The 16432-nt window shown below is 41.8% G+C and overlaps 4 protein-coding genes across 8 annotated transcripts in view; 2 read left to right on the top strand and 2 right to left on the bottom strand.

The window, feature by feature from the left end:
• Positions 1-1082, bottom strand: part of LOC121433919 (serpin B6) — a 56947-nt gene extending 55865 nt beyond the window's left edge. The window contains exon 1 of the mRNA XM_041632599.1: positions 988-1082. The gene's annotated coding sequence lies outside the window, so the exon portion shown is untranslated. The remainder of the gene's footprint in view (positions 1-987) is intronic.
• LOC121433957 (putative hydro-lyase KRH_21160) lies at positions 996-13092 on the bottom strand. The gene is made up of 3 exons (XM_041632637.1): positions 13063-13092; positions 10796-11458; positions 996-1082 (listed from the first exon to the last, which is right to left on the bottom strand). The coding sequence occupies exons 1-3, from the start codon at positions 13090-13092 to the stop codon at positions 1029-1031; spliced, it is 747 nt and encodes a 248-aa protein (XP_041488571.1). The 3' UTR covers positions 996-1028.
• Positions 5063-5636, top strand: LOC121433921 (protein BEX4-like). The gene has a single exon (XM_041632605.1). It carries the CDS (start codon positions 5277-5279, stop codon positions 5634-5636), a length of 360 nt encoding a protein of 119 aa, XP_041488539.1. The 5' UTR covers positions 5063-5276.
• Positions 11237-16432, top strand: part of Ripk1 (receptor interacting serine/threonine kinase 1) — a 31867-nt gene continuing 26671 nt past the window's right edge. For 3 of the 5 annotated variants that reach the window (XM_041632594.1, XM_041632592.1, XM_041632596.1), the window contains exon 1: positions 11237-11373. The gene's annotated coding sequence lies outside the window, so the exon portion shown is untranslated. Of the gene's footprint in view, positions 11374-12401; positions 12562-16432 lie in introns of all 5 variants that reach the window. The other 2 variants (XM_041632593.1, XM_041632595.1) reach the window with 2 other exon arrangements.

The following is a 16432-nucleotide window of genomic DNA, read 5'->3' as shown; positions in this document are numbered from 1 at the left end:
TAGAGCAGGGCTACAAAGCCCAGCTCCCTATAGGATAACACTTACTTCAATAGGCACCTGTACACATTTAAGTAATGGGTTTCCTTTCTGCAGCTGTATGTCCTGGCATTCAACCTTTCCTTACCTCTGAGACAGCAACCACAACTGGGCCTTTGGTGGTCAATGATATTTATTAAAAGCTAGTTCTAATCAGAGAAATGAAACCAAAACTAAAAATAAGATGATGCCCCCAAAATAATCAAAATCCACACCTCAGAAAAAAATTAATAGCTACCTAATAGTGCCTTCTAAGGAGATGCTCCAAAATTTGACCAATTGAATCCTTTTGGATAGAGCCAAAGGCAAGCCTTGTACACAGTTCCCTATGTCAAATGACACCTAGGTCAGTGGTTCTCAACCCTTTATGAGGGTCAAACAACCCTTTTACCAGGATTACCTACGATAACTGGAAAGCACAGATATCTACATTACAATCCATAACAGTAGCAAAATTACAGTTATGAAGTAGAAATGAAAATAATTTTATGGTTGGGGATCACCACAACATGAGGAACTATGTTAAAAGGATGCAGCCTTAGGAAAGTTGAGAACCACTGCCCTAAGCAATTTGGTGAGAAATACTGAGTCCAATATCAGACCCTAAACAAAGTATAGGTAAAGGGTAGGGAACACAGGTGGGAAAAAAAAAAACATTGATTGATCAAGGAAGAAAATCTGTTCTACTTAGAGGATGAAATTGAAGAATTGAGGAGCATCAGACTTTCACCACAAGAAACTTCCTTCTCAAATTTTCTACCACAATTTGAACGTGCCACAATAAAAAAATCAGAAACTGTAGGTATTGAATTACAGGGAAAATATATTCCATATATTTTGTCCTTACATTGAGAAGAGATTCCTTTTTAGTAACTGGTACTTAATTTTCTCTCAAGAACATTTAAAGTGCTATTTATCCATGGGGGTGATTTCTAACCAGTTCTTTCCTACCTTTGTTACTTCCAGAGGGAGCTGTAAGTTCAGCATGGGACTCAGGCCAGTCCAAGAATACCGTACTTCTGTGACTCTAGCTTCTGAGGCTGCATCTTAACAAAGGAAAAAGCAATAGTATCAGGGTGAGACCAGAGGCCACAGACTTCTGAAGAGAAAAGCCATTCACCACATGTCTCTTGGTATTTTGAGCAATATTCAACACATTGAATTAGCTACTAAAACATACAGAGTTGTCTAGAAACAGTACAACTGTCAGTTATAAGTGTACTGCCTGCCAGCTACCCATCTACATTAATACATACTCTAAAAGCAAGTAGAAATTTAGTATCCTTCATTTGGTGAGGATTCTGGAGGGACAAGAAGAAAAGACCCTAAGTAAGTTCCAGCACATGTGGGATCTGCTATGTGGAATAAGGATCTCTAAGGAGCCTTCCCAGCCACCAACCTGGACCTAAACAAACCTAACTTCAGCCACTTTCTCTGTAGATAAGCCTTAATGACACCTTTGTTCTTCTGGGTCAGAGTGGTGAGCAGACATACCACAACCCTTACACCCCTTGGCCCCTGAGCCTTTTCAGAATGCTGCCTGCCTGCACTTCCCATGGTGGCCTATTACTTTCCATTACTATTACTCTAGACCAGTGATAGTCTTAGCAAACCTACTGTTGGCTGAGCCACACATTCTTCAGCCTACAGGATACCTGATCTAGGGTGTATTCACTATATATCCTGTCCAAAACATAAAAATGCTTTACTCAGGAAATAATGGCTTGATGTCTCAAGTATTTAAACAAGTGATTGTACTTGTTGTCCTTTGTGTCATGTTACAGCAATCTTTTGCTTTCTCCCTACTCCCCCCCCCCCTTTTGTACTGGGGTATAAAAGCATATGGAAAATAAACATCGGCGGATTCAGTATTCACTCCTCCCAGTACTATCCTATGTCTCTGTATTTCTTATGTATCTCTGTCTATTCTGCCTAACATTTCTAATCCATGCACCCCTACCCTGAAACATAAGAACCCATCATGGCTGGACCACGACAAATGTAACCCCAAAGTGTGGCTTACAACAATGTCTCAGTGCCAACTGACAAAAGGTGGATTTGTGATGGTTAATACTGTCATCTTGACACCTCTATCCCTACCCATGAGGGTTTTTTTCAGAGGTTTAACTGAAGAATAAAAGATTCCCCTTAATGTGGGCAGTACCACCCTATGGTCTATGCTCTCGGACTGAAAAGAAGAAAACTGAGTACCAGCATTCATCTCTCTGTCCTAACCACAGATGCAAAGTGACCAGACACCTATATCACTGCCACTATGACTTCCCTGCCACCGTGGATTATATTTTATCAAATTCTGAGGCAAAATAACCCTTCATGTTATGATATACTCAATCACTCTGAGTAAAAAGTATTCTGTAGTCTGTAGTATTCTGATTTAGTTTAATAGAGCTGAATGGCCAATAGCTAGGCAGGAGAGGATAGGTGGGATTTTCAGGAAGAGAGGGGAACTCAGGAGATGAATCCAGTTGTGGGAGAGATGCTAGCAAGACACAGCAGGGTGGAGGGGTCAGATTACAGAATGGAGGCGATGTAAAAAGCCACATGGCCGAATGTAGATTAATAGAAACAGGTTAATTTAAGTAATAAGAGCTAGTTGGGAACAATCCTAAGCTAAAGGCCAAACTTTCGTAATTAATGATAAATTCCTCTGTCATTATTTGAGGACTGGTGGTCCAAAGAAAGCTCAATAAGAAAGCCCAACTACATTTGCCATCCAACGTGCAGCATGTACACAGAGCCCACTACCCACAGTACACAGAAGCAAGGTCCTGCTATGCAGCTGAGAACTTGAATGGTGCACTACTAGACAGAATGGGACACTAGACAGAAACACCTCCAGCGCAGGCCCAACAGTTTCCCAGACCTGAGCAGGTAAATTCAGCTCCAAGCCAATAAGGCTTGGCAATCATGAACCTGAAGGGGGTGGAGCCAGTTGCCAACGTCATATGCTAAGCTGAGCTAAGTGGGGTGGTTTAGCAGTTTAAGGTTTGGCTCACACAGTCAGAGCAATGCTGCAGTCATGGGGGAGAAAAGAGCCAGGTCTAGGCCAAGACAACCTTTGAACAGATACAGTATGTTTGAAAATATACTTAGGTGCCAAAGAAAGAAAAATAATGGGTATAAACAGTCATAGGGAAAAAAAGTTTAACAATAATAAAGTCTTTAAAGAAAGAGTAAAATAATATTAAGAGAATAAGCTATATAAGGATGGGAAATACACAGGGCATCTGAATCCCGTAGGATGCTTGATTGACTTTGAATTTTTTAAATGCTAATGAACAAATAATGGCAGCTGCTGTGATTGTGGGGAAAAAAACTACTGAGTTAAACTAACCTATGTTTTAAGGATGTCTGACAATAAGAATGGAAGTCAGAAAATGTGATACATAGGGGACGAGGTTATGTCTTTGTTTCCATGGGAAACAAAAAGCTATGAATTCTTCAAAATTAATAAATATCAGATTTGACTTGGGATGACACCCTGAAAATCTTGACTACAGACATGAAGGAAGAAACTAAGATAAATTAAAAGAGAGGTGACATATATGCTGATGCCTCTACTATAGGAACAGCTCTTAGTCTGGATGATATATAAACCTTGTTGGCTATAGAGTCCTCCAGACCTATTAAAAACCTGTCTCGAAAAACCAAAAAAAAAAAAAAATACCATTCTTTCATATGACATGGATGAAGATTTATATTACAGTTCGGTTATGCAGTCAAAATGGAATTATAAAGTTGACAGGTGTCTTTTACCTGCTCAAACACAGAACAGAGAATAGCTGATTTGTGCACATCTCACATTCCATATTTGTGTTAATGCAGATATGTGTTACCTTTAGAAGTTTGTGTGTTTTCAGAAAAAAGGACCAGACAGCAATGAGGACAAGTAGCCCAGGTGATCCAGTCTCTCAGAATACCTCTGTTGCAGTTCCTTCAAAAATCTGCATCCAGAACAACTTCAAAGCTGCTAAGTAAGATGGTCCAGTCTCATAGGCTACTCCAGCCAGGACTTCAGATAATCCCTGCACTTTCCCATCACACCAAGACTGGACAACAGCTAGCTCTCCTAGGACATGACCATTACCTCAATTTTCTCAGAGCCACTTAAAGAAGCCATCACCCTGAGACAACAGGAATTAATTTTAAGAATACAACATCACATTACCAAGAGGTGGGATGGGTGATTTGGGGCTGTTCAATTGGTTATGGGTATTTATAATTATTTATAGGGTTTGTTTGTAAGTTGTTATTTGTCATGGTCAGGGAGGAAACGAAGTAAAGAAGGCAAAATTCAGGGATCTTTTTCTAAAAAGATTTTAAAGATGGGAAATATGGGAATAATAGGATAAATGGGTAGATTATTGAATCTACTTTTAAACTAAAAAGTAACTATCTCACATATTTTATGTTGGTATGGATTTTTATATATTGAAACAAATTTAAGGTTATTTTTGTTAGGACATACTGTATATATGTTTCTACTCTTAAGGTACTGTACCTTTGTAACAGCTCATTAAAAAATATAATGTAAAGTTCTAGTTCTTGAAAGCTCTTATTATAAACTATTAAGGATAATTTAAAAATGCAGGTTAGTAGTTAATCCTTTATAATAATCAAACCTGTAGCTGTGTTAAGGTTAAACATATATTTTAGGTAGATAGGTGGTCTCCAAACACTTCAGAGATCTACAGAATATGGCATTTAAGATGTTATATAATAACATAAGACTTTCCATGACAGTGAGACATGTCTACTCCTGACAGCACCAATCTACTTCCAAGACGATGATGGGCATCAAAGAACTTCCATATGGAGTTTGCTCCACTGGACAAGAAACTACCCTTACCTCAACTCCTGACAGTATGCTGTCCAAACTCGACAAACGGGATACAATAGAACAAAGGGGTAACTTACAGAATAGAAAAAAGATTTTCACCAACTACATCTGACAGAGAACTAACATCCAAAAAATATTAAGAGCTCAACAAGAGGCTCACGCCCCTCTCCGGGTCTCTGGACCTGCCCCTGCTCACTCCCTCCAGCCCGCCATCCCGGCCAGGCACCTGTTCCCGGTCTCGCAGCTGCTGGCGCAGAGCGCGGGTCCCGACAGCGCGGACAACAGGAGCAGGAGGAGCAGGTCCCAGGAGTCCAGCTTCGCAGCGCACCTGGTGGTGAGCATCGCCCCCAAGGAGAAGGCAAAGACAGGCCCAGGAATCATGGCGTCCAAAGAGCAACAGGTCTTAAAAGATCTCGCTGTGCAGAACGATGAAAAAGACCACGCAGGAAGGAAGGCCTCCAAGCAACGTGAAGAAGAATTGCAGCTCTTGGAAGAGGTTAAAAACAAGAAGCCCGGGGGAAATGCCAGAATGGGACTAGTCAGGCGACTTGTGCCTAATTTTCGATGGGCCATACCAAATAGACGTGTTGAGCACAAGGAAGGGGGAGAGGATGCTGGGAAGTTTGTAGGGCAGGTGATGGAAATCAAGAGAAAGACTAGGGAGCAACAGATGAGGCCTTATGGGCGTTTCCAAACACCGGAACCTGACAATCACTATGACTTTTGCCTCATACCTTAAAATAGCAGTTTTTCACTGAGCTATTAAAGTGGCCTCTGTTTTACAAGCTGGTATTTAGTGAGGTACTTTTTCTGTAAACTTTCGGTGTTTCCACCTGTTTCTATCTATGTAAACATGTTTTATTGTTGCATCTAATTCTAAACATTCCTATCAGCATGACAATTTAATGCGGTTTAGAAGGAAATCTTTTTTCATCAATTGAACTAATAAAGCAATTTAAAAGGCAAAAAAAAAGAGCTCAACAAACTAAATAATCCAATTTTTAAAAATGGGGTTCAGATCTAAAAATTCTCAATAGAGGAATCCCAAATGGCTGAGAAATACTTAAAGAAATGGACAACATTTTCAGCCATCAGGGAAATGCAAATCAAAACTACTTTGTGATTCCATCTTACACCTGCCAGAATGGCTGTAGGCTTGCTTTCCATTCTTGTCTATTTTTCAAAGGAAGCGCAGTCTCAAAGAGTAAACTGGAGTCCCTGGAGTCCCACAACAGTGTCTAGTCTTTCTTTCTATAAACTCTAGATTAGCTGGATTAAGAACCAAATAAATTGTTCCTTGGATTTTCTTTCAATCACCAGTTGTGGTTTGAATGAAAATGGTCCCCAGAGGCCCTTAAGGAGTAGCACTATTAGGAGGTGTGGCCTTGTTGGAGGAAGTAAGTCACCAGGAATGGGCTTTGATGTTTCAGAAGGTCAAGCCAGTCCCAGAGTCTCTCTTTTCCTGCTACCTGACAATTCAGATGTAGAACTCTTAGCTACCTCTCTGGCTCAGTGTCTGCCCGCATACTGCTATGCTTCCCACCATGATGATAACGTAAGCCAACCCCAATTAAATATTTCCTTATAAGAGCTGAAATGGTCATGACTATAGAAATTCTGCAGTCACAAATGGAGCCCACAAAAGCTGAAACCTTGAAGACGTAAAACTTTTCAATTTGGCAAGGGCTTGAACCAAATCTTCCTGCTTTCCTCTTTCTTCCTCTATCTTAGCTCCAAACAGGGTGAACTTATGGAAGCAAGTGACAGTGGGCAGCAAAAGCCCCAGTTTTCTGCATGCAGACTGGAAATATAAGTCTCCTAGAAGCAGAAAGTACTAGGTAGACCACCAGAAGGAAGAAAAACAAGCAGAGGAAAGCAGCACTATAAAGTTTATATTGATATCTAGGATCATTTCAGAGCTTCATCTGTATGGAACTGACCTAAATCAGCATGCCAAAGACACTGACAACTAAACTAAAAAAAAACAAAAAACAAAAAAAAAAGTAGTATTTGGGCCACTGAATAAATATGCCCATGGAAAACAAAGATCAAACCTGTGTGGCCTGACACTCACCATGTTGGTAGCTAGATAAACAAAACAAGCAGCATTCCTCATAGATATTGACTAACACACAGCCCTACCTAACAACCAAAAGAATCCATAATGAAATCCAAAATCATTTGGCTTTCAAAGTAAGTCTCAACCTGCATGGAAAGGAACAAATCAAAGATTCTAACCCAGATATTAAGTAGATATTACTCATCTCTGAACAGTAGTTCTGGGTCTTCTTTTCTGATATTTGTACAGAAGAGCATACTCACATGATAGACTTTAAAACAGAAACTTTACAATACATTCATTGTAGCAGTTATAAAAGTGCGACAATAAAAGATCTTTGTCCTTGTCAGATGTGACGTAAACAATAGCTTAGCAAAATGTGTGAAGATGAATGGTGTAGAGGTCCTTCTTTGTGTTGCATTCATTGGTTAATAAAGAAACTGCTTTGGGCCTGTTAGGGCAGAACTTAGGTAGGCAGAGAAGACAGAACTGAATTCTGGGAGGAAGACAGTCAGATAGGGGAGACCCACCATGGAGCCACCGGAGTCAGACATGCTGAATCTTTCCCACGTGGTGATGTACAGATTAATAGAAATGGGTTAAATCAAGATATGAGAGTGAGCCAATAAGAGGCTAGAGATAATGGGCCAAGCAGTGATTTAATTAATACAATTTCTGTGTGGTTATTTTGGGGCTAAGCTAGCCAGGCACCGGGAAGAACAAGCAGCCCCTCCCTACAACAGATAAAACGTAAGATAAAGACAACATGAGCATAGCAAAATGTCCACAACTTTGAGCAGGGTATTTATTAACCGCACTATTTCTGAAACAAGCCTTAGGAAGTTCTCCACAATTTTATGGTCTCTTTTTTCATCCCAGTCCCGGGTTACCATAGATCTTTTTGTAATGCCCAATAGATAAAATATTAATATTATACAATTTTCCATCTTTTGTGTCTGGCTTCTTTTGGTTAGCAGAGTGCTCCTGAGAGTCATCCATGTTAAATGTATTAGTGGAATCAATAGGTTTGAAAATGTTGGAATTTTAAACATAAAATTATTGAAAAATATCATGAGCCAACTGGATCCAATTGACAGTTATGGAGCATTCTACCCAGCAAAACAGAATTACCCAGTTTCCAGGTACATGTGCACCATTCATCCTGAGTCACAGCCAACTAAAATTGGAATTACACAAAATACGTTCTACTTTAATACAAAACTAAACTAGAAACCAATGAAAAGAGAATGGAAGCCTGAATGGTGGTGCACATCTTTAATCTCAGAACCCAGAAGGCAGAGGCAGGTAAATCTCTGAGTTCAAGGTCAGCCAGGTTTACTTTGTAAGACCCTGTCTCAAAAGAAAAAAAAAAAACACTAAATACTAGGAAAGTAAATAATATCAATGAATTGTGGGTCAGAAAAAGTCTTAATACTATTTTAATTGAGTAAATGTAGAAATTAAACATATGAAAACATCTGAGATGTGAGTAAAAAAGACTAAAGGAAGTTACAGCATTAAAATGTTTTTATTAGAAAAAAAAGTCTTAAAACAACAAACTAGACTAAGACACTAACAAATAAGGAAAAGGACAGGGCCACCACAAGCAGAAGAAAATAATAAAGATAGTAGAAGTCAGCTGGGCAGTGATGGTACAAGCCTATAATCCCAGCACTTGGGAGACAGGCAGACAGATCTCTGTGAGTTCAAGGCTAGCCTGCTCTACAGAGCTAGTTCCAAAACAGCCAGGGCTACACAAAGAAACCCTGACTCAAAAAACAAAAACAAGCAAACAAAAACAAAACAAATAAAAAGATAGTAGAAGTCAATGAACCTGAAAATAGAAAACGAAATACTAACTTTTTAAGAGATCAGAAGTTTTGATAAATCCCTAGAAAGACAAAGCAAATGAGAGAGAGAGAGAGAGAGAGAGAGAGAGAGAGATTACCAATATAATAGTACCTCCTTATTCGTGGGGTATACATCTCAAGTAGCCTAGTTAATGCTTGAGGTAGCAGAGAACTGCTGGCTCTCTCTTCCTCTCTCAAGTTAACTTATAATTTGTGAAGTTAGGTCTAGTAAGATGTTTACAGTAATAAAACCTAACAACACACATAAAGGCACATCATCAGCTTCCCTAATTCTGAGATCTCAAGTCTAAGAATGAACCATTACCAGCAACATGAGGTCTTCAGCTTATAGACCCACACCAGACTTTTCAGTCTCTCTCATTTTAGTCCGGTTACCCTTTTCTTAAAAAAAAAAAAAAAATCTATCCCCACCCTCCTATTTGGTTCTGCCACTCTGGAGTGCCCAGACCAATGCATGCCATGACAGGCATCCATGTAGTCAGATGAAATGGTTTCAGTCTGTTAAGAAAAAAAAAAAATCCCCTGTGCTTTACTTATATATCCCTCTTCATTGTAAACTCTTGTCAGCCACTGGCCTTACAAAATCTCCATAGCTTTCCTCATTGAGGATGTCATATTTTAAAGACTGACTTCTCTTACTTAGAGATATACAAAAAACACCCCGAATTCTTTAATTCTAGAATTCATTCTAGTGCCAAGTAGTATTCCATTTACTATAGCTATTGAAAAGTAACTCATTTGCTTCCAAGTTTGGGCAATTATGAAAAGCTGCTGCAAAAATTCAGATACAGGGCTGGGAGAGATGGTTCAGAGGTTGTTCCTGCAAAGGACTTGTCATCCATTAACTCCAGTCCTAGGAGATCCGATGCTCTCCTCTGACCTGCATGGGCACCAGGCACTAAAGCAATGCACAAACATGCCATCAAAACACTCATATATATAAAATAAACCATTAACAATTAATTCAGATACAGGGGCTGGAGATATGAGTCGGTTGCTAAAAAGCACGACTGCTCTTACAGAGGACCCGCTTCATTCGCAGACCTACATTGGACAGCTCACCTCTAACTCCAGCTCCAGGGGACCTGTTCTATGGCTTCTGGGGGAATCTACACTCATGTATACATACTCAAAAAAAAAAAAAAAACTTAAAAGAAAAACCAAACCACAACTTCGATACAGGGATCTGGGGAATACAGTTCCTTCAGCAAGCATGCAAACATAATGAACCTGAAATTAATTCCCAGAACCCGTGTAAAAAACCTGACCATGGCGACACTCCTGAAGCCAATGCCAGAGATGGAAAACCACGCAGGTTTCTGGGCTCACTAGTCAGCTAGCTTAGCCTATTCCACAAGCTAAAAGTGAAGCCTTAATTGCTTAAAAAAAAAAAAAAGCGCATGGTAGAGAGCTACTGAATTGGACTTACTACCTTCACATGTGTGCAGCTTTGCGTGCACGCACACCCTCAAACAAAAAATAAAAACAACTTAGGTCCATGTGTCTGCACATTAGACTTATGTTCACTTGGGTACTACCAGTGTGTGAAACTGCTAAGTCATACAGTAACCATAAAGATGTTTTGCATTCCTTCCATTTGCCAATGTTGGAAATTTTGGACATTTCATAAGTATTTTACATCAAAGCTGAGTTTCCCATAATGCCCTATGACATTGAGTATCTTTGTAATGCTTATCTGCATGGCGAGGTATCTGTTAAAGGGCTGTGATTTTCTTAGGGTGGTGATTGTGTATGCTTCAGTAAGACTTCTTTGTGTCTTTTGTAATCCTCTCTCGACTAATTATCTTTTGACAATAAGTGATCGTTGTATTATGGTGCAACTGCTTAATGACACCATTAGTGACACTTTATCTTTTTTCTTGAGATTTCACAATTACCATTTTAGAGGGCTACAAAAATAATCACATTTCTTCCTCGACAGCCCGCCAAGGCAGAGGAACGATATACCCAGCTCTCGATCGCCGAGGTCGCACGCGGTGCTTTCCTGCGGGCCAGGCTGACTCCGCCCTGACAGCAGCTATGGACACCTCTTGACAGGCTCTCAGAATCACCCGGAAAACAAGGCGAATCCAGGATCGTCGTGCGAACGCGGCCGCTGTCCGCCAGTTCCCGCTCACGTTCACCGCCCCGGGGCGTGAGCAGAGGCGGAGACAGAGGCCGACACAGCCTAGCGCCGCCCAGTGTAAGGAGCGCCGGTCGAGGAGGACGCGCAGCCCCCGGAGCGGTCTCGGGAGCGCAGGTGGCGGGAGCGCGGGTGTCGGGGCCGCTCACCTCCCGGGGGTCGAACCGCCGTGCGGAGCCTTCGGAGGAGCGCGGTGTTCGCGGCGCCAGGCCGCGGGGAGCCCGGGCGTGGCTGGGCGCCGCTGCAGCGCCGAACTCGGTCGCATCCTCGGCGGGGCCCGGTGCAGTCCTGGCCCGGCAGCCACGGCGAGGCGCAGCCCCTGGCGCCCACCGCCCGTCCTTCCTCACCTGGGCCGGGGTGCTCGGCCTCGGAAAACGAAAGTAACTCTGGGGTTGACGCTGCGGTAAGTGGGCGCGGAGGCAGAGGCCGGGACCGCGGCTTGTTTCCTCAACAGCCGGCCCCCCGGAAGGGGCGGGGTCCGCACGGTTCTAGTGCGTGGGCCAGGGGGCGGGGCTCGTTTCCGGAAGCGAGGTGATGAGCGGGACCGCCAGCGCACCCGGAAGTCGGAAGGCGCGGGTCTTGCTGTCAGCCGTCTAGCGGGAAGTTGGACCCTTTCCCCCCTTTTTGAGATAGTTTTAGCTCAAGTCGAGACAAAAAGTGGACATCTGCGCCGTGGTCACGGCTATGGAGGGGCAGTACGACAGGTGTTTCTCTCTTACTATTCTTTTGGTAGGGGCGATGGGTTGTTGAAGTGGTAGTGATCCAGCAAGGTTACGTGAATGTTCCTGGATCTACCAACCCTTCACAGGGTCGATTGCTGTTGTACTTGGGGTAGCAGGAGGTTTGCAGAGCAATCAGTAGCTTCGATCATTTACTTAGAGGTGAGCTAGCAAATAAGGAGTGATCCACGACCTCAGCGAGCGAACGGGGTCAAACGTCCATGGCTTCTCCGGACTTTTATGGATTGCTGCAGACCCTCTCTGGGTTATGAAGAAGCTAAGCCACCTCCTCTTCACCTTAAGTGTTGGACAGAGCCTCCTGAGGATGGATGGTGCAGTCCAGGGTGGCTCATTCTTTGTCTCTTGCAGGTCATTTGATTTCTTGCATATTTATTTGGGGCAGAGTGAAGCTGCTTTATTCAAGAAATTCCACAAAAGCCCTTTACTCTGTATCAAGCTGTTAATTCTTTCTTAACACACGAAAATTCATTGGCAGTGTGAACGTTGAGATGTAATAACTTAGTCATGTAATTTTGTCGCCACTGGAAAGACGCTGCTGAGGCTCTGTTGTATACTGAAAATGAAGACTAGTCTTGTTTAGAATGAAATTTTATTTTGGTTGTATTAATGGCAAAGCAGCAGTAATGATTATCAACTTTAATTTTCATTTTTCTCTTTCTTTCCTGTTTTGATCCTCATACATAATGTTAAGCCTTCAGGACTGTATTAAGAAAGATGCCTAAGGTAACAACTTACAAACTAGGCATGGTACCGCTACTTATTAATTCATGATATGTTGATACCACCCGAAGAATCTGGGAATTGAATCAAAAGTGTAGTAGCTTCCCACACTTTGGACAGTATTCTGCCAGGTGGGTCTTACAATAAAAGCATGGATAATATTGATTTTATTTGTTTGTTTTTCAAGACTGGGTTTCTCTGTGTAGCCCTGACTGTCCTGGTGTTCACTCTTCTCCAGCTGAGACAGGGTCTCTATGTAGCTCTAACTGTCCTGAAGCTAACTATGTAGAAAACCAGGCTGGCTTTGAATTCCCAGAAGTTCACCTGCCTCTGCCTCCTTGGTGCTGGTATTAAAGGCACGTATCACTGTGCCTGGTGACAATTTGGTCTTTGCATCTGGGGTTTTCAAAAGATAAATGATTATTTGCCTTTCTAGAAAGGTAGCATCTATCAGAGAACTGAGAGCGGAAGTTTAGAGAAGGGGTAAGGTTTGAATCCGTTCATTGCCAGTGAATCGTTTAACCTCAGCTTTTAGTTTCTTTATTTGTAAATTGAAAATAGTCCCGATAAAGGTTAATTCATGGGTCATAATGTGCTCATGTATGCTTCGTTAAATTTTATTCTGTCTTCACCTTTTGTTGGTAGTTTGATTCCTCGTCCATTGCCCTGTTTATAGACAAAGCACAGGCTGTTTTAATTAAAGAACCTGGAGCTTGCTTCTGATCACATCCCTGAGTAAAGTCAGAATTCTGTTAGGAAAGAAGTGGGACACAATACGCAATTAGCATTCTTTCATTCTCTGTCCTCCTGCACTTATACATGATTGTCATTGAAAAATTAAGAGAAAACTAGTTGGGTTTAAAGGGAGTCCACCCATTAAAGGGTGTGTGTGTATTTTTTTCCTCCTGAAACAGGGTGTAGTCTTGTGTAGTCCTGACTGGTCTGGAACTCACTAAGAAAGTTTGAACTCAAACAGTATTATATGTATATATAATGAAGACCTATTTTGCCAGGGTTAATTTTGAAATTTCTTGGAATTTCTGATTTGTTTCGGTGGGAAATTTTCACTCCCTATGGTTCTGTATTAATAATCATTTATCCCAAAACAGTAGCAAACCCTATTCAAAAGAACATGATATTAGTTGAAATTAGTTATGGCTTTCTAAAACAGGTCAACATGCCTTAGTTAATTCTTTAAAACATTGTTTGATTATCTGACTTCCTACCTTACATTCAGTGTTTTTGCAGTCCTTGGGTCTGCTTCAGGAAACTGCCCACATGGCTCTCTCAAAATACACTGCTAATAAATTGGATGGGGCTCATCAGTATAGCACTTGACTGGCGTGTGTGCAGCCCTAGGTTCTGTCTCCAGCACTGCCCGAAGATAGCAGCATACATAAAAACACTAAAGAAATTATTGAAAATCTGCCAAAAGAGAGTCTGTGATAAGATCAAACTAGACTAATAAAGCTCAAGATTAGAGGAAACCCTGACTTGGGTCCAGGGCCGCGCTCCCTAAGGATAGTAGAGCCCTTGCCTAGCTCCACACTGCTGGAGGCTGTGCAGAGAAATTTCAGAAGGCCTGGCTAGGCCGGAGAGATAGCAGTGAAAACTTACAAGGTTGAAATCATACACTTGAATTGATGCATTTCAGGACATGACTGTAGTTTATTTGCTTTGGGCGTGTGTGTGTGTGTGTGTGTGTGTGTGTGTGTGTGTGTGTGTGTTCGGTTTTTCTAGATAGGGTTTCTCTGTGTAGCCCTGTCTGTCCTGGAGCTCACTATGTAGACCAGGCTGTCCTGGAACTCAAGAAATCCTCCTGCCTCTGCTTCCTGAGTGCTGGGATTAAATATATACACCACCACCAACCACCACCTGGCAAGAATTTTATATGGTTTATCTATTTCTTTCTTTTTCTTCTTCTTCTTTTTAAGCCTACAGCCCAGTATTCCTAGGGGGTCTCTCATCCAAGTGCCAAGCAATCCCTTTTTGTGTGTTCTTAAATGTTCCTTTTTTCCATGTGTATAAATGGTTTGGCTACATGTATGTATGTGCACCATTTGTGTCCTTAGTAACTGTGGAGACTCAAATCCCCTCGAAGTGAAGTTTCAGGTGGCTATGTACTGTCGTGTGTGTGTGCTGAGAATCAAAACCAGGTCTCCTGCAAAAGTAGCAAGCACTCTTAATCACTAAGTCATTGCTCCACCACCACCCAAACTTTTTTTTTCTTTTCTGAGACAGGGTAGCCCTAACTGGTCTGGAACTCACTAAGTAAATGATCTCTCCTGCCTCTGTCTTTGTGAGTTCTGGGATTAACAAGCACACCACCCACACCCATAAAACATTTTCGTCCCGCATCACCTTTGAAAACTGTTAGCTGTATTTCAGAGAGGGAAGGGGTTCTAACAGCTCTTCCTGTGCACACAAACAGTAGCACGTGCCTTTGCTGTTCTGTGTAAAGCTACTAGGAACATGACTGTGCGTAGCTTTGTCCATGGCTCAGGTTTGAGTGATTCTTTCAAAACATAATTTTCTTATGATGATTTGTGTTTTTTATAGAAAGCATAATTTTAAAAGGTATAAAGAAGAACCAGGCATGGTGAGCTATAATCTAACACTCCAGAAGCTGAGGCAAGAGGATCACAAATCTCAAGCCAGCCTAGGCACACAGCAAGACACTGACTTAACAAAAGTATACAGAAGAAAGCAAACATTTCCCCTACAGTGTAAATAAAATGTTGGTGAATATTTTGGTATCTTTCCCTATGCCTTTTATTCTCTACTAAATTGTCATATATTTTATAAATGCTTTAAAATCTATTTAACTATATCCTTTATTCTTTAACAGCTAAATAGTTCTTTAAAAATTTTTTAGCAGCTTAACAATTGCTTACCTCATGTTTGATTCTGCTAGGCACTGGGGACAGTGGCCAAACAAGTTTTTTTGCTGTTGTTGTTTCGGCTTTTTGCTTTTGTTTTTGTTTTTTTTTTTTTTTTTTGGATTTTTTTGCCTGTGTAAACTTCATTAGAAACAATTTTAAAACAGCTGTTTGAGAAGAGAAGTCCAAGCTCTGTAAATATCTCACAACAGGAAGTCTTAAGATGGGTCCCCCAGGAAGTGAGAGTACATGGACACCTGGCTGACCAGCAACCTCTAGTCTTTCTGACTAGGGTTTAAAATAATGTAGTTGGGAGGGGCTCATGATGGTGTAACCCACGGAACTTGCAGGAGCTCGTGGGCACTGGACCAACAGTCAGGGAGCCTGCATGGGACTGACCTAGGCCCTCTGTGTGACAGTCGTGTAGCTTAGTCTCTTAGTAAGGCTTCTAACAGTGAGAGCAGGACCTCTCCCTTGCTAGACTACGATTACCTGGCCCTGCCTCAACCCTCTACGACTCAGTCCTGCCTCAGTGTGATACACCATGCTTTGAGCAAATCCATGGAGGCCTGTCAGGAGTGGATAGGGAGGGGGTAGATGGGAAAGGGGAGGGGAGGAGAGGAGGGAGGGAAAACTGGTTGGTATGTAAAATAAATGAACAAAAAACGTTATTTAAATAAAAAATGGGGAAAGGGGCACTTCGTGAGATGGAGAAGACTAGGCAGGTCCACATGCCCTAGAGCATCTTTAGGAAATGAGGAATCAGGCCTGGAACATACATTAATGTGTACACCTTCCGTCTTCACACTCCCGTCTTCGTTCTCATAGACTGTCAGTGGGACTTGCTGGGTATCTTAATTCAGTGTATAAGCCTGAACTCAGCATGTGAGTCAGTAGCACTCTAGGGCTGTGTTTTTCACTTGGAAGAGAATGTTTCCCTGGGGATAGCAGAGCCCTCAGAAGCAGCCTGTACTTCAATGGGAGATGACTGTTGTAGCCCCCCCCCCCCATTAAAGACATCATGTTGGAAAAGCTTTTTGTACACTTGGAAATGTACCTGTGAGCACAGGCCCAGTGATACAGTGGTAGTCTGAGAGCCCTGGTGTTGACAAACATAAACAGG

The sequence above is a fragment of the Microtus oregoni genome, unplaced genomic scaffold (assembly GCF_018167655.1).
Source record: "Microtus oregoni isolate MIOR12 unplaced genomic scaffold, Mior012 000042F_ref0000377, whole genome shotgun sequence".
NCBI classification, from domain to species: Eukaryota; Metazoa; Chordata; class Mammalia; order Rodentia; family Cricetidae; genus Microtus; species Microtus oregoni.
The sequence above is the reverse complement of the archived record's forward strand: the minus strand, read 5'-3'. Positions and strand labels throughout refer to the sequence as shown.

What these genes read in the sequence shown, in the direction of transcription:
- LOC121433921 (XM_041632605.1), top strand. Translation starts at nt 5,277, where the DNA reads ATGGCGTCCAAAGAGCAACAGGTCTTAAAAGATCTCGCTGTGCAGAAC.
- LOC121433957 (XM_041632637.1), bottom strand. Translation starts at nt 13,092, where the DNA reads ATGGACGAGGAATCAAACTACCAACAAAAG. An exon ending in AATCAAACTACCAACAAAAG is followed by an intron (nt 11,459 to 13,062) that starts GTGAAGACAGAA and finishes CCCACGCACTAG; the next exon opens with AACCGTGCGGACCCCGCCCC. An exon ending in CCTCGGCGATCGAGAGCTGG is followed by an intron (nt 1,083 to 10,795) that starts GTATATCGTTCC and finishes TCCTTTGTTAAG; the next exon opens with ATGCAGCCTCAGAAGCTAGA.